The following is an 18,257-nucleotide window of genomic DNA, read 5'->3' on the forward strand; positions in this document are numbered from 1 at the left end:
ATTAACCATAAACAGATTAAAATATCCAAATAAATTGACCAACTGCATACAGAGTAAATATATAGACAATAATATAGATCAGATTATGAATACTTCAACTACTCAAATGTGAAATCCAAAATCTCAAAATAAAATAAAACTGCCTATTGGCCAACAACTCATCATACTGCTGTTAAATGTACATACCTTTGCATACCTTTCCTGAGGTGAGCAACAACTCTGTACAAGGTAGCCATGTGCCCACATCCTGCAGTGGCATATCAGTTTGAGAAGCAAACTCCTTGCGTTTCGGTAGCTGGGATGCGCCTGACTGACTAGATAAGCAACACTTACGAGAAGACAGCAACAACATACATTTTAGACTTTGATAGAACTTGCCATAACCCAAATTCATGAGTAAGTTGTACTCAACGTCATGTGGAGTTGTACTCAACGTCATGTGGAGATCTAGCGCTAGCGGCTTACGCTGTGCTAGCGGCTAACATGGCGCTAGCAGCTAAAATGTGAGCTGAGTGAGTTACCTCAGTACCATATATCACACGATTCGAACCGGGCAAAGGCTGGATTCATCCAAATAGCGTGGGAGCGCCTTGCAACTTAGCATGAACTGTTCTAGCCATTAGCATTCCTAACACAAAGAGGGAAGCTAGATTATGACCAAAGAAACATCGGGAGTACATACATCTAATAAGTATCAAGCATGTTATTACGTTTGGGGAAGCAGCAAGTGGATTACAGATGGAGCGGCAAATTTCCGTTGCCTCGTTGCTGCAGGATTTCACACTGATCTTGTCATGTTATTAGCATGACTTAGGTACCATTCCACCAAGCCCACCTACACCAGTCATGACCCCCCACTGTGATGTACTTAATGCATGGCTGCCTTGTTAACGCCCCCTAAACCTTTAAGAAATTACCTGCAATTGCACATACATGCACCAGGTGGAGCAGTGATGTGTAATCCAGGCCCACATGCAGATTGGAAGTGCATGAGGTTTGTGTACTATATATATATAAAGCATATATATACACACCACCACTCTATTCTCACCCTCTGCGGGTGGTCTCATCCACTTTCCAAGCTCGGGTCCTCTACCAGAGGCCAGGAAGCTTGAGGGTTCTGCGCAGTATCCTTGCTGTTCCTAGGACTGCACTTTTCTGGACTGAGATGTCGGATGTTATTCCAGGGATCTGTTGTAGCCACTCCTCCAGTTTGGGGGTCACTGCCCCCAGTGCTCCAATCACCACAGGCACCACTGTGGCCTTCACCTTCCAAGCCTTCTCCAGTTCTTCTCTGAGCCCTTGGTATTTCTCTAGTTTCTCATGTTCCTTTTTCCTGATGTTGCCATCGCTTGGTATTGCCACATCCACCACTACGGCTTTCCTCTGCTCTTTGTCCACCACCACAATGTCTGGTTGGTTCGCCATTACCATTCTGTCTGTCTGTATCTGGAAGTCCCACAGGATCTTGGCTCCCTCGTTCTCTACCACCTTGGGAGGTGTTTCCCACTTTGACCTTGGGGTTTCCAGTCCATACTCTGCGCAGATGTTCCTGTATACTATGCCAACCACTTGGTTATGGCGTTCCATGTATGCTTTGCCTGCCAGCATCTTACACCCTGCAGTTATGTGCTGGACCGTCTCTGGGGCCTCTTTGCACAGTCTACACCTTGGGTCTTGTCTGGTGTGGTAGATCTGGGCCTCTATGGCTCTGGTGCTCAGGGCCTGCTCCTGTGCAGCCAGGATGAGTGCCTCTTTGCTGTCCTTCAGCCCAGCCCTTTCAAGCCATTGGTAGGATTTGTTGAGATCAGCCACTTCAGTTATGTTCCGGTGGTACATCCCATGTAAGGGCTTGTCCTCCCATGATGGTCCCTCTTCCAGCATCTCATCCTCTGTTCTCCACTGCCTGAGACATTCACTCAGCATGTCATCTGTCAGGGCCTTCTCCTTGATGTACTTATGGATCTTGGATGTTTCATCCTGGATAGTGGCTCTCACGCTCACTAGTCCTCGGCCTTCCTTGCGGCTAGCGTACAGTCTCAGGGTGCTGGATTTGGGGTGGAACCCTCCATGCATGGTGAGGAGCTTTCGTGGCTTAACATCTGTGGTCTGTATCTCTTCCTTTGGCCACCTTATTATTCCCGCAGGGTATCTGATCACTGGCAGGGCGTAGCTGTTTATTGCCTGGGATTTGTTCTTGCCATTGAGCTGGCTTCTTAGGACTTGCCTTACTCGTTGGAGGTATTTGGCTGTTGCCGCATTCCTTGTTGCCTGTTCAAGGTTGCCGTTTGCCTGTGGTATTCCAAGGTACTTGTAACTGTTCTCAATGTCTGCTATTGTTCCTTCTGGGAGTGAGACCCCTTCTGTGTGGATTACCTTGCCTCTCTTTGTCACCATCCTCCCACATTTCTCGAGCCCGAATGACATCCCGATGTCCGAGCTGTAGATCCTGGTAGTGTGGATCAGTGAGTCGATGTCTCGCTCACTCTTGGCGTACAGCTCGATGTCATCCATGTAGAAGAGGTGACTTATGGTGGCCCCGTTCCGGAATCGGTATCCATAGCCAGTCTTGTTTATTATTTGGCTGAGGGGGTTCAGACCTATGCAGAACAGCAGTGGGGACAGTGCATCTCCTTGGTATATGCCACATTTGATGGATACTTGGGCAAGTGGCTTCCCATTGGCTTCAAGGGTGGTTTTCCACAACCTCATCGAGTTTGCAATGAAGGCCCTTAGAGTTCTGTTGATGTTGTACAGCTCCAAGCATTCAGTGATCCATGTGTGTGGCATTGAGTCATAGGCTTTCTTGTAGTCGATCCAGGCTGTGCACAGGTTGGGGTGTCGCATTCTGCAGTCTTGGGCGACGGTTCTGTCTACCAGGAGTTGGTGTTTTGCTCCTCTGGTATCCTTACTAATGCCCTTCTGTGCTTCGCTCATGTATTGACCCATGTGCCCATTTATCTTAGCTGCGATGATGCCTGACATGAGCTTCCATGTTGTGGAGAGGCAGGTTATTGGCCGGTAGTTGGGTGGGACGGCACCCTTTGAGGGATCCTTCATTATCAGGATCGTTCGCCCTTCGGTTAGCCATTCAGGGTGAGTCCCATCCCTTAGCAGCTGGTTCATTTGTGCTGCCAGGCGCTCATGGATTGCAGTGAGCTTCTTTAGCCAGTAGGCCTGGATCATGTCAGGGCCGGGTGCTGTCCAGTTTTTTCATACCTAAGACTCTCTGTTGGATGTCTGCCACTGTGATAGTCACTGGATTCTGTTCAGGGAGGTTGCTGTGGTCTTCCCTCAGATCCACCAGCCACTGTGCATCTCTGTTGTGTGATGCCTCCCTCTCCCATATCCCTTTCCAGTACTGTTCAGTTTCCAGCCTTGGTGGGTCTGCTCTGCTGTTATTACACTGCCATTGAGAGTACACTTTCGCAGGTTGTGTTGCGAACAGCCGGTTTATTCGTCTGGCTTCGTTATCTCTGGTGTATCTCTGTAGGCGGCTGGCCAAGGCTTGTAGCCTTTGCTTGGCAGTTTCGAGTGCTTCAGGTATGGGCATCTGGCTGTACCTCTTGGGCATCAGTCTTTTCATTGCACCTCTCTGGGCCTCTGTCATTTGGCTCACTTCCCTCCGAGCTGCCTTGATTTTTGCCTCCAACCTTCGTTTCCATGGTGGGTATTGTTTCTCATGGCTCCCATGGTTGCTCTTATTGCCAAGCACCTCTAGGATCACTGATGCTGAAGCGTATATCAGCTCATTGGTTTCTGTGATTGTTGTGGTAGGGATCACTCTCAATGCTGCATTCACATCTTCCATGAGACTTTCTGATGGTACTTCACTTAGCCGTTGTAGTGGGGTTCGGGCATTCCAACAGTTCTCTGTTCTCGCATCTTAGCCATTTCTTTCTTGTTCCAGTAGCCCATTTCTCGTCAAGGTGCTCTGGTTCCCCAACACCTGACGCAGACCTTGTTAGACCGGGTGACGTCTGAGCCGGTATCTCATGTGGTTCATTGTCTCTCATGATATGAGGTAGGCGGTAGCTTGAAGGGTCTTGCCCAAGGACCCACACTGGATGCTTATTTTTGCCCTAACGGGGATTCGAACCGGGGACCACCCGCATACAAGTCTTGTCTCCAGTGAGATATATATATACACACTCTATTCTCTCCCTCCGCGGGTGGTCTCATCCACTTTCCAAGCTCGGGTCCTCTACCAGAGGCCAGGGAGCTTGAGGGTTCTGCGCAGTATCTTTGCTGTTCCTAGGACTGCACTTTTCTGGACTGAGATTTCGGATGTTTTTCCAGGGATCTGTCGTAGCCACTCCTCCAGTTTGGGGGTCACAGCCCCTAGTGCTCCGATCACCACAGGCACCACTGTGGCCTTCACCTTCCAAGCCTTCTCCAGTTCTTCTCTGAGCCCTTGGTATTTCTCTAGTTTCTCATGTTCCTTTTTCCTGATGTTGCCATCGCTTGGTATTGCCACATCCACCACTACGGCTTTCCTCTGCTCTTTATCCACCACCACAATGTCTGGTTGGTTCGCCATTACCATTCTGTCAGTCTGGATCTGGAAGTCCCACAGGATCTTGGCTCGCTCGTTCTCTACCACCTTGGGAGGTGTTTCCCACTTTGACCTTGGGGTTTCCAGTCCATACTCCGCGCAGATGTTCTTGTATACTATGCCAGCCACTTGGTTATGGCGTTCCATGTATGCTTTGCCTGCCAGCATCTTACACCCTGCAGTTATGTGCTGGACCGTCTCTGGGGCCTCTTTGCACAGTCTACACCTTGGGTCTTGTCTGGTGTGGTAGATCTGGGCCTCTATGGCTCTGGTGCTCAGGGCCTGCTCCTGTGCAGCCAGGATGAGTGCCTCTGTGCTGTCCTTCAGCCCAGCCCTTTCAAGCCATTGGTAGGATTTGTTGAGATCAGCCACTTCAGTTATGTTCCGGTGGTACATCCCGTGCAAGGGCTTGTCCTCCCATGATGGTCCCTCTTCCAGCATCTCATCCTCGGTTCTCCACTGCCTGAGACATTCACTCAGCACGTCATCTGTCGGGGCCTTATCCTTGATGTACTTATGGATCTTAAATGTTTCATCCTGGATAGTGGCTCTCACGCTCACTAGTCCCCGGCCTCCTTCCTTGCGGCTAGCGTACAGTCTCAGGGTGCTGGATTTGGGGTGGAACCCTCCGTGCATGGTGAGGAGCTTTCGTGTCTTAACATCTGTGGTCTGTATCTCTTTCTTTGGCCACCCTATTATTCCTGCAGGGTATCTGATCACTGGCAGAGCGTAGCTGTTTATTGCCCGGGATTTGTTCTTGCCATTGAGCTGGCTTCTTAGGACTTGCCTTACTCGTTGGAGGTATTTGGCTGTTGCCGCATTCCTTGTTGCCTGTTCAAGGTTGCCGTTGCCTGTGGTATTCCAAGGTACTTGTAATTGTCCTCAATGTCTGCTATTGTTCCTTCTGGGAGTGAGACCCCTTCTGTGTGGATTACCTTGCCTCTCTTTGTCACCATCCTCCCACATTTCTCGAGTCCGAATGACATCCCGATGTCCGAGCTGTAGATCCTGGTGGTGTGGATCAGCGAGTCGATGTCTCGCTCACTCTTGGCGTACAGCTTGATGTCATCCATGTAGAGGAGGTGACTTATGGTGGCCCCGTTCCGGGGTCGGTATCCATAGCCAGTCTTGTTTATTATTTGGCTGAGGGGGTTCAGACCTATGCAGAACAGCAGTGGGGACAGTGCATCTCCTTGGTATATGCCACATTTGATGGATACTTGGGCAAGTGGCTTCCCATTGGCTTCAAGGGTGGTTTTCCACAACCTCATCGAGTTTGCAATGAAGGCCCTTAGAGTTCTGTTGATGTTGTACAGCTCCAAGCATTCAGTGATCCATGTGTGTGGCATTGAGTCATAGGCTTTCTTGTAGTCGATCCAGGCTGTGCACAGGTTGGTGTGTCGCATTCTGCAGTCTTGGGCGACTGTTCTGTCTACCAGGAGTTGGTGTTTAGCTCCTCTGGTATCCTTACCAATGCCCTTCTGTGCTTCGCTCATGTATTGACTCATGTGCCCACTTATCTTAGCTGCGATGATGCCTGACATGAGCTTCCATGTTGTGGAGAGACAGGTTATTGGCCGGTAGTTGGATGGGACTGTGCCCTTTGAGGGATTCTTCATTATCAGGATCGTTCGCCCTTCGGTTAGCCATTCAGGGTGAGTCCCATCCCTTAGCAGCTGGTTCATTTGTGCTGCCAGGCGCTCATGGATTGCAGTGAGCTTCTTTAGCCAGTAGGCGTGGATCATGTCAGGGCCAGGTGCTGTCCAGTTTTTCATACCTGATTCTCTATGTTGGATGTCTGCCACTGTGATAGTCACTGGATTCTGTTCAGGGAGGTTGCTGTGGTCTTCCCTCAGATCCACCAGCCACTGTGCATCGCTGTTGTGTGATGCCTCCCTTTCCCATATACCTTTCCAGTACTGTTCAACCCCCTGCATGCAAGTCCTGTGACTTTACCGATTGAGCTATCCAGCGATATATATATATATATATATATATATATATATATATATATATATATATATATATATATATATATATATATATATATATATATATATATATGAAATGAGAGAGTTATTAAAGTTATTTATGTCTAAGCAAGTAGAAAATTACAGCTGTTATGAATACAATGCCCTTTAGTCAAACATTCAGTCAACATCCACATGGATATTTTATTTGTTTTAATTATGCTGTATTGTATGTATTACTGTATTGTAATGTTTAGCTCTAAATTTACTGGCATTTTTTGACAACTGACAAAGACCAAAAGCTTCCTCAGTCTGAGGGAAGTTCCATACCATCCTCCAGTTTGGCTTCACTTTACACTTGCAAAGAACTGGCTCGTTACGTGAACAATAGACACAAAAGTGAGTAGGTGTGATAACCCTCCCCCAAGAAGGACACCAGACTGAAAGAGTTGACATGACTCAACTTCCACACAACCTCACCTGAGCCATGAAAACCAGATATATTTGTAAACTGCTTAAAAAGAAAATTCTTCATGGAATCATAACTTTAAAGGTTCCACTCAAATCAAGGCTCTGGTAACATAATGCTGTATGAAGGAATTTAGTTACTGCCCATACAGTAGGTCTCCCTCAGAGGACCAACAGCCTAGTGGTTAAGGCACAGAAGCTCCCAGCTAGAGACTCCTGGTGTAAACTTGCCTCTGGTGTCTTTCGTTTACCACACAAATTCAAGTGACACAAAATACAGAGATCTGCATACATGTGTTATGAGTTATGCCAGCTGATATTCTTTCAGTTCTGTGTCATTTCAGTCACCTTTTACTGCCAAATGTCACCACAATCGGCTGATTGTGACTGCTCAATAATTTTCAAGTTAACTTACAGACTTTTCTTAAAGCAGAAACATTACCAAAAGTGCAGGAACCTTCAGTCTGAGTAAAGTTAGGCACTATCCTCTATTTACAATAGGCTTCACTTCACACCTGTAAAGAACTGGCTCATCAGTTGAACAAAGAACTGTGAGAAGGTGTGAAGACCATGTCCCCCATGAAGGACATATAATGTAAAAGCTCCTTGAGAAACATTTCTGCTCTAAAAGAATGTAGTGACCCAACTTTCAGACAACTTGGTTTAGAAAATGGTCAAATGAACTGGACGTTTATAAAATCTGTAAATAAAACTTGTTAAAAAGAAAGTGTTAAGTCTATGGCTTTAGGATAAAAGTTTCTTATTTTAAACCACCAACTAACAAAAACAGTTTATTTAAAAACTGTGGGTGAGAAGTTGTGTGCTTTAACCACTAGGCTCTTAAGTGATGGATGGATGAAGTAGTTCACAAATGTATCTGGTTACATCACATCAGGTAACAGCACTGCAGGACTCTGGTGCTTTGGGGAGAAGGGGGTGGTGTTAAACCAGTCTAACTAGTGCTGTGGATTGGTCGTTCTGTCTGAAAAGAGGCTCTCTATTGTTATGTTCATCTAAGCTTGCACCGGCCAGAGTGGATTGGGCGGCAGTCGAAGGCGGGAGCCTGGGCGCCCCAATCCCTGGATAACCAATCTGGTTATTGGGACATGGAATGTCACGTCACTGGGGGGGAAAGGAGCCTGAGCTTGTGCAGGAGGTCGAGCGGTACCGGCTAGAAATAGTCGGGCTCACCTCCACTCACAGCCTGGGCTCTGGAACCCAACTCCTTGAGAGGGGCTGGACCCTTTTCTACTCTGGAGTTGCCTGCGGTGAGAGGCGGCGGGCTGGTGTGGGCTTGCTCATAGCTCCCCAGCTTAGTCGCCATGTGTTGGAGTTTTCCCCGGTGGACGAGAGGGTCGCTTCCCTGCGCCTTCGGGTGGGGGATAGGTCACTCACCGTCATTTGTGCTTACGGGCCGAATGGCAGTGTGGAGTACCCGGCCTTCTTGGGGGTCCCTGGAGGGAGTGTTGGAAAGCGCTCCAACTGGGGACCCCATCGTTCTTCTGGGAGATTTCAATGCCCACGTAGGTAACGACAGTGATACCTGGAGAGGCGTGATTGGGAGGAACGGCCTCCCTGATCTGAACCCGAATGGTGTTATGTTATTGGACTTCTGTGCTAGGCACAGTTTGGCCATAACTAACACCATGTTCGAACATAAGGGTGTCCATCGGTGCACGTGGCACCAGGACACCCTAGGCCGGAGGTCGATGATAGACTTTGTAGTCGTTTCACCTGACCTTCGGCCATATGTTTTGGACACTCGGGTGAAGAGAGGGGCTGAGCTGTCAACTGATCACCACCTGGTGGTGAGTAGGATCCGCTGGCAGAGAAGGAGGCTGGAACGACTTGGCAGGCCCAAACGTATTGTGAGGGTCTGTTGGGAACGCCTGGCTGAACCCTCTGTCAGACGGACCTTTAACTCACACCTCCGGGAGAGCTTCGACCAGATTCCGAGGGAGGTGGGAGACATAGAGTCCGAGTGGACCATGTTCTCCGTCTCCATTGTCAACGCGGCCGTTCGGAGCTGTGGACGCAGGGTCTCCGGTGCCTGTCGTGGTGGTAATCCCCGAACCCGGTGGTGGACGCCGGAGGTAAGGGACGCCATCAAGCTGAAGAAGGAGTCCTACCAGGTATGGTTGACCTGTGGGACTCCTGAGGCAGCTGATGGGTACCGGCAGGCCAAGCGTGCTGCAGCCCGTGCCGTTGCGGAGGCAAAAACTCGGGCTTGGGAGGAGTTCGGGGAGGCCATGGAGGAGGACTATCGCTCGGCCTCAAAGAGATTCTGGCAAACCGTCCGGCGCCTCAGGAGGGGGAAGCAGTTCTTTAACCAACTCTGTTTTCAGTGGAGGTGGGGAGCTGTTGACCTCAACTGGGGATGTTATCGGACGGTGGAAGGAGTACTTTGAGGATCTCCTCAACCCCTCCGACATGCCTTCTGCTGAGGAAGCAGAGGCAGGGGACTCAGAGGCGGACTCGCCCATCACCCAGGCTGAGGTCACCGAGGTAGTTAGTAAGCTCCTCGGTGGCAGAGCAGCGGGGGTGGATGAGATCCGTCCTGAGTACCTCAAGTCTCTGGATGTTGTGGGGCTGTCTTGGGTGACACGCCTCTGCAACATCGCGTGGAGGAGGGGGACAGTTCCTCTGGACTGGACAATCGGGGTGGTTGTCCCTCTTTACAAAAAGGGGGACAGGAGAGTGTGTTCCAACTATAGGGGGATCACACTTCTCAGCCTCCCTGGGAAAGTCTATGCCAGGGTACTGGAGAGGAGAATTCGGCCGATAGTCGAACCTCGGATACAGGAGGAACAATGTGGTTTTCGGCCTGGTCGTGGAACGCTGGACCAGCTTTATACCCTCAGCAGGGTGCTTGAGGGTTTGTGGGAGTTTGCCCAACCAGTCTACATGTGCTTTGTGGATCTGGAGAAGGCATTCGACCGCGTCCCTCGTGACATCCTGTGGGGGGTGCTCCGGGAGTATGGAGTCCAGGGCCCTTTGCTAAGGGCTGTTCGGTCCTCTGTACAACCGGAGCAGGAGCTTGGTTCGCATTGCCAGCAATAAGTCAGACCTGTTCCCGGTGCATGTTGGACTTCGGCAGGGCTGCCCTTTGTCACCGGTTCTGTTCATTATTTTTATGGACAGAATTTCTAGGCGCAGCCAGGGGCCGAAGGGGGTCTGGTTTGGGGACCACAGGATTGCATCTCTGCTTTTTGCAGATGATGTTGTCCTGTTGGCTTCATCAGGCCAGGACCTCCAGCGTGCGCTGGTGCGGTTTGCAGCTGAGTGTGAAGCGGCTGGGATGAGAATCAGTTCCTCCAAATCTGAGGCCATGGTTCTCGACCGGAAAAAGGTGGTTTGCTCTCTCCAGGTTGGAGAAGAGTTCCTGCCTCAAGTGGAGGAGTTTAAGTATCTTGGGGTCTTGTTCACGAGTGAGGGAAGGAGGGAGCGTGAGTTTGACAGACGGATCGGTGCGGCGGCTGCAGTAATGCGGTCGGTGTATCGGTCCGTCGTGGTGAAGAGGGAGCTGAGCCGAAAGGCAAAGCTCTCAATTTACCGGTCAATCTACGTTCCTACCCTCACCTATGGTCATGAGCTTTGGGTCATGACCGAAAGGGCAAGGTCACGGATACAAGCGGCTGAAATGAGCTTCCTCCGCAGGGTGGCTGGGCGCTCCCTTAGAGATAAGGTGAGGAGCTCTGTCACCCGGGAGGAGCTCGGAGTAGAGTCGCTGCTCCTCCACATCGAGAGGAGCCAGCTGAGGTGGCTCGGGCATCTAGTTCGGATGCCTCCTGGACGCCTCCCTGGGGAGGTGTTCCGGGCATGTCCCACCGGTAGGAGGCCCCGAGGAAGACCTAGGACTCGCTGGAGAGACTACGTCTCTCGGCTGGCCTGGGAACGTCTTGGGGTCCCACCGGAAGAGCTGGAGGAAGTGTCCGGGGAGAGGGAAGTCTGGAACTCTCTGCTTAGACTGCTGCCACCGCGACCCGGCCCCGGATAAGCGGATGAAAATGGATGGATGGATGGATCTAAGCTTGATTAGAACATTGAAATGTCTTTTTTTTTATTTAAAACAGCTCCTGAAGCAGGCAGACTGACACACACTACATTCAAGTGAATAAGAATAATATCTAGAATGAGAATTTAATAATTTCATTTGTGAAGTCCAACTCAACCTAATACAGCCAGTAACTGATAAACCTCCAGAAGGTAGTTTGGCAGCTGTGGCAGCGTGAGCTGCCGATGCTTATCTATGATTAAAAAAAAGTTAGTACAACATTCAATTCTGAAATGAAGTCAACTTTTCAAGTTTTCTCAACTTTTTAGTTCACTGTTTAGACAGACTATTGTCTGTCTGTCTGTTTGTCTGTCTGTCTGCCCTAGCAAACAGTGTAGAACTGACATTATCAGATCTATGTCCTGTTCTCAGAACTGTGCCTATACTTGCTGTTTGACTCTAACTCTACAGGTCAGATACTAAAGCTCCACCTTTTGGTTTTACCCTGGAATTGTGTCTTTGGTGCTAAAATGGGGGTGGCCTCATTAACATTTTTAACAACTTCCCCAGACTGACCAAGGAGGGGGGCTGCTGACAGTCGGCTGATGAGGGTGTGATAAGTGTGTGATCAGCGTCAGAAAGGTGACTGACAGTCGACTGAAATCAGCGAAAATGAACCACTCCATCTGTAGAATGATAATTTAATAATTTCATTAGGTACTTTTGTGAAGTCCAACTCAACCTAATACAGCCAGTAACTGATAAACCTCCAGAAGGTAGTTTGGCAGCTGTGGCAGCGTGAGCTGCCGATGCTTATCTATGAATAAAAAAAAGTTAGTACAACATTAAATTCTAAAATGAAGTCAACTTTCCAAGTTTTCTCAACTTTTTAGTTCACTGTTTAGACAGACTATTGTCTGTCTGTCTGTCAGTTTGTCTGTCTGCCCTAGCAAACAGTGTAGAACTGACATTATCAGATCTATGTCCTGTTCTCAGAACTGTGCCTATACTTGCTGTTTGACCCTAACTCTACAGGTCAGATACTAAAGCTCCACCTTTTGGTTTTACCCTGGAATTGCGTCTTTGGTGCTAAAATGCGGGTGGCCTTCCCCAGACAGACCAAAGAGGGGGGCTACTGACAGTCGGCTTATGAGGGTGTGATAAGTGTGTGATCAGCGTCAGAAAGGTGACTGACAGTCGACTGAAATCAGCGAAAACAAACCGCTCCATCTGTACGTCTTGTAGGAACAGAGCCCTTCTTCAACTTCAAGCCCAGTAATAAATATACCCTCGTTTTCAAAGCAGTCGGAGGTGAAATGAAACACACACGAACAAGCATTTAGGCAGGGGTGCCAGCACCGGTCCATTTACAATAAAATTAATCCTTAAAGTTCTCCTTTCTTGCTCCGCTGGTGAAATGAAAAGGTTGCAATGCTGGTTGGAACGACCGACAACGGAGCTCTTTTTGAAACCCTAATGGCGCCATGTCAGTTCGTATCACAGTAAGTGACTGAAACACAATGTTGCAGGTAAATTTCGGGGTCCAGGTTTGTCTGGGCGGGGCCCTGTGAGTGGGTTCTGTGAGTGGTCTAAAGACTGGAGACATAGACAGTTTGCCAAATTTGAACCTGATGGCTCTTGAACCGGATTGGGTATAGTTGCTAAATCTGAAATAAGTAGGGAGTCTACTTCTAACACCAGGAGTGTATTAACATGAACCAGAGAGTCATATAAATGTACTGGAATGTCCAAAAAGTGAATTTTGTATGGTTTTGTTTGTAAAGTCTTGATTCAATATCCAATTTAATTAATAAAGTTTGAAAAAAGACTTATTAATTGCATTTCTTTTTCTCAGGGGTTAGGGGTGCCTTTATTCAAATGCAACAGCAGACAGCTGGAAGGCATTGCATGATCTGTTAACGAGCTCCAAGAGTGTCAAAATTAAAAAGCGTCGTTCAAACTTGATTGGCTAAGGTTAAACAGTCCTAACCAATTACACGTTTTACATCGATCGAATCGAACTTCACATCTCTAATTGGTTATCACTGTTTAACTTCAACCAATCAAGGTTTTTTTTACTTTTGACACTCTTGGAGCTGCAATGCATTCCGGCTGTCTGCTGTTGCATTTTAATATTTAACATCCAGTATATATTTTATTTACACATATACTTATATAATAAAAATACAGATCAATGTGCATTTTCATGAAATAATATTTAATAAATTATATAATCAATATCTGACATAAAAACATAGAGACAAAATTAATACAAGAACACAGAAAAAGTTGTGAGTGTGTCTCTTTTAGTCCAGGGCTTGAATCAGTCACGCTCCCAATTAAACATCCTCAAAGCAGAGTCAGTGTATTTCCCACAATTCACCAGGTTCCATATCTGCGCTCCAGTCATTCAGGCCTTTACATACCCATCAAGGTATTACACACTTAGCTGCCATCACAGCTGATAACCAGCAGGTCTCTTGGGGACGGTCAGTCCAGCCGCCTCCAGTGGGATGGGATGCAGCGACACACTTCCTCGCTGAAGGAGAATCCTGGTTCACACCTTCGCCTTCTGACCTCGCAGGGAGGTCGAACACAGCTAGAATGAAACAAGATGAACTTAATGACATAACAGTGGAGTCAGGAAAACTGTTATAATGTGAGGATGTATTGTTAATTAATCTTATGATCGAGTAATCAGGTTACAGTCGGCTTTTGTATTAAGGTAGTGGATTAAATCAGGTTTTCGAGGTGGATTCCTCCAACGGAATGCGTAAACAGCTTACTAATCATCTGTAGGCTGCCTCCTGATACTCTCCAGACATTGAATCCTTCACTACAATGAGTGATGAGGTTCATTGTTTAAATAATAATGTGTAGCTATGTGTTTGCTCAGGTGCTCTGTTTCTGTCTCAGCATTCAGTCAGCTCGTCCTCCTGCCGCCACACACACATCATGATACACACATCCACAGTAAAATGCCACATCTGTCCTTGACTGTACACTGGAATCGAAGAGGTGGCGGACAGAAGGATGCTGGCCAAACTAACATCCATCATAGATACCCCCCCGAACCACACTGTAGAGGCTCTGACCAGCTCCTTAAGCACCAGACTGTTACAAGGAAGGAGCGCTACCCAGGGCTGGCTCTGGGCATAGGCAAACTAGGCGGTCACCTAGGGCGCCACCTGCTTGGGGGGGGGGCACCGCTCCAAACCTTCAGAAAAGAAAAATGTAAAGAAACTTGTATGTTCGCCCGGAGCGGAGAAGAAGGGCGCAAAATCACGATCTCGCCAAGAGCAATGAAACACACAGGTTCGTGAACCAGGGGAGGATAGAATCCACAGTTCAACATCTCTATACACATGTAATGAAGTTCAAACCATCCACAGAGAAGCATCTTGTGTTCAGCTAAGCACCAATTGTTCTGTAGCTACACTAGTTACTGTTAGTCTACCAGCCTCCATGCTACCCATCATACTCCTTCACACAAAAGCATCTGTTCTCTAACTAAGTCGCAATGTTTAGAAGTTTACACTCATTAGAATAAAGTCCCCCCAGCTGGTCCTTTACTAACTGAATGCAGTCTGTAACAGGAATCTGAGGAAAACCGGCCGTTAAATAAGCTACACGAAACGTATTCTAAGTTGTTGAACCCTATATATGTACATGACTTCACTTTATCTGTCCCTAGACTCTAGAGACAGAGAGACATACAAGTATGAGGTTCTGTCAGCTTTGTCAGAACCATCTCAAATTCACTTATTGTTGTGAAACACACTGAGCCTTCGCTACCTTACAAAGACGTTTTATAGGGTTTAAAATAATATAGAGATTTCATTTGTGATTTACATTTCCATTAATGAAGAAGAGTATTTATATTACTCATATACTCCTGTTAAAAAAGAAAAACTGTCCAACACAATACTACATTCATGCATGCTGCTTGTTGAACTGCTGGACATGACACACATGAAAAACAACAACCCACTTTTCAATCAGGGGTTACGTGAACAGAACTCATGAACCCGAGGAAACAAACACACTCGAACACAGGGTCCAGATTCCTGCCTCTCATAAATCACTCTAAAGCAGGGTCACAGAGGGTCACAACTGGAATGGAAAGAGAGAGAGTGTGAGTGTGTGTGTGTGTGTGTGTGTGTGTGTGTGTGTGTGTGTGTGTGTGTGTGTGTGTGTGTGTGTGTGTGTGTGTGTGTGTGTGTGTGTGTGTGTGTGTGTGCTTCCTCCTTGTGCAGGGAGAGGAAATGGTTAAGTGACAGCCAGGAGGAGTCATTAGCACACTGAGGTCTTCTATTAACCACCACTGGACCTGCAAGTCGCTCTGGAAGCAATGAGTTCACCATGGATTACATTGTTTGCTGGACTGGTGTTTGTGCTTTAGTTTTATTACTATTATTATTATTATTATTATTATATAAATAAAAATAATATACTGCATATCAACATAAAAAATACACTCTTGTTTTTCCAACCACATAAACCTGTGATTTTTGTTTTCCAGCAACAAAAATCACAGCGCGGTCACCAAACGCTCAAACATCAATTCGTGTCGAGTTTGATACGATCTGTTGCAGTCCAGCGAAAATAATCGAGTAAAGCGTTTCAGTCCAAAGCACACAGTATATCCACACTGGTCCGAAAACTGCAAGTGTTCTGCTCCAGCTCCTGAGCTAAAAGTTAATTTTTTCTTCTTTTATGAGCCATAACTTGCTACACGCAAACCGGACAAGCCAAGAAGCGGACAAGCCAAGATAGAGGCCTTAGGTTTCGTTTGAGGCCAAGGAAGCCTGAAAAGTTTCCTCAGCAACAAGCAGCCAGTCATGTTCAATTTCCTGTAAACCTTCCCTCCCCCACTCTCAGGCTTGTAGAGTTACCCCCGTAAAAGCCGTTTGAAAGAGAGTGCTGTGTACAATTAGATATCCAACAAGTGGGGGTAGGGGGCTCAGACAGCCGTCTCCAGTCAGGTTCAAAGGCCAGAAAGTGAAGCCTGCTCTTTTCTGCCTAGGAATTGTTTGGTTATATATATATACCACTCTATTCTCACCCTCCGCGGGTGGTCTCATCCACTTTCCAAGCTCGGGTCCTCTACCAGAGGCCAGGGAGCTTGAGGGTTCTGCGCAGTATCCTTGCTGTTCCTAGGACTGCACTTTTCTGGACTGAGATTTCGGATGTTTTTCCAGGGATCTGTTGTAGCCACTCCTCCAGTTTAGGGGTCACAGCCCCCAGTGCTCCGATCACCACAGGCACCACTGTGGCCTTCACCTTCCAAGTCCTTCTCCAGTTCTTCTCTGAGCCCTTGGTATTTCTCTAGTTTCTCATGTTCCTTTTACCTGATGTTGCCATCGCTTGGTATTGCCACATCCACCACTACGGCTTTCCTCTGCTCTTTATCCACCACCACAATGTCTGGTTGGTTCGCCATTACCATTCTGTCAGTCTGTATCTGGAAGTCCCACAGGATCTTGGCTCGCTCGTTCTCTACCACCTTGGGAGGTGTTTCCCATTTTGACCTTGGGGTTTCCAGTCCATACTCTGCGCAGATGTTCCTGTATACTATGCCAGCCACTTGGTTATGGCGTTCCATGTATGCTTTCACTACCAGCATCTTACACCCTGCAGTTATGTGCTGGACTGTCTCAGGGGCCTCTTTGCACAGTCTACACCTTGGGTCTTGTCTGGTGTGGTAGATCTGGGCCTCTATGGCTCTGGTGCTCAGGGCCTGCTCCTGTGCGGCCAGGATGAGTGCCTCTGTGCTGTCCTTCAGCCCAGCCCTTTCAAGCCATTGGTAGGATTTGTTGAGATCAGCCACTTCAGTTATGTTCCGGTGGTACATCCCGTTTAAGGGCTTGTCCTCCCATGATGGTCCCTCTTCCAGCATCTCATCCTCTGTTCTCCACTGCTTGAGACATTTACTCAGCACGTCATCTGTCGGGGCCTTATCCTCGATGTACTTATGGATCTTGCATGTTTCATCCTGGATAGTGGTTCTCACGCTCACTAGTCCTCGACCTCCTTCCTTGTGGCTAGCGTATAGTCTCAGGGTGCTGGATTTGGGATGGAACCCTCCATGCATGGTGAGGAGCTTTCGTGTCTTAACATCTGTGGTCTGTATCTCTTTCTTTGGCCACCTTATTATTCCTGGAGGGTATCTGATCACTGGCAGGGCATAGCTGTTTATTGCCCGGGATTTGTTCTTGCATTGAGCTGGCTTCTTAGGACTTGCCTTACTCGTTGGAGGTATTTGGCTGTTGCCGCATTCCTTGTTGCCTGTTCAAGGTTGCCGTTTGCCTGTGGTATTCCAAGGTACTTGTAATTGTCCTCAATGTCTGCTATTGTTCCTTCTGGGAGTGAGACCCCTTCTGTGTGGATTACCTTGCCTCTCTTTGTCACCATCCTCCCCACATTTCTCAAGCCCGAATGACATCCCAATGTCCGAGCTGTAGATCCTTGTGGTGCGGATCAGCGAGTCGATGTCTCGCTCATTCTTACCGTACAGCTTGATGTCATCCATGTAGAGGAGGTCACTTATGGTGGCCCTGTTCCGGAGTCGGTATCCATAGCCAGTCTTGTTTATTATTTGGCTGAGGGGGTTCAGACCTATGCAGAACAGCAGTGGGGACAGTGCATCTCCTTGGTATATGCCACATTTGATGGATACTTGGGCAAGTGGCTTCCCATTGGCTTCAAGGGTGGCTCTCCACAACCTCATCGAGTTTGCAATGAATGCCCTTAGAGTTCTGTTGATGTTGTACAGCTCCAAGCATTCAGTGATCCATGTGTGTGGCATTGAGTCATAGGCTTTCTTGTAGTCGATCCACGCTATGCAGAGGTTGGTGTGTCGCACTCTGCAGTCTTGGGCGACTGTTCTGTCTACCAGGAGTTGGTGTTTGGCTCCTCTGGTATCCTTACCAACGCAATGCCCTTCTGTGCTTCGCTCATGTATTGACCCATATGCCCACTTATCTTAGCTACGATGATGCCTGACATGAGCTTCCATGTTGTGGAGAGGCAGGTTATTGGCCGGTAGTTGGGTGGGACTGCACCCTTTGAGGGATCCTTCATTATCAGGATCGTTCGCCCTTCGGTTATCCATTCAGGGTGGGTCCCATCCCTTAGCAGCTGGTTCATTTGTGCTGCCAGGCGCTCATGGATTGCAGTGAGCTTCTTTAGCCAGTAGGCGTGGATCATGTCAGGGCCAGGTGCTTTCCAGTTTTTCATACCTGAGACTCTCTGTTGGATGTCTGCCACT

The 18,257-nt window shown here is 48.0% G+C and overlaps 1 protein-coding gene across 1 annotated transcript in view; it reads right to left on the bottom strand.

Annotated features, from left to right (window-relative positions):
• Nucleotides 1–13,190: 13,190 nt before the first annotated feature.
• Nucleotides 13,191–18,257, bottom strand: part of LOC114846083 (vascular endothelial growth factor C-like) — a gene marked incomplete at its 5' end in the record, with an annotated part of 29,698 nt that continues 24,631 nt past the window's right edge. The window contains 1 exon segment of the mRNA XM_029134892.2: nucleotides 13,191–13,586. Within this exon segment, the coding sequence (XP_028990725.1) occupies nucleotides 13,478–13,586 (109 nt within the window).

This window comes from Betta splendens, chromosome 1, assembly GCF_900634795.4.
Source record: "Betta splendens chromosome 1, fBetSpl5.4, whole genome shotgun sequence".
In the NCBI taxonomy this organism is placed as follows: domain Eukaryota; kingdom Metazoa; phylum Chordata; class Actinopteri; order Anabantiformes; family Osphronemidae; genus Betta; species Betta splendens.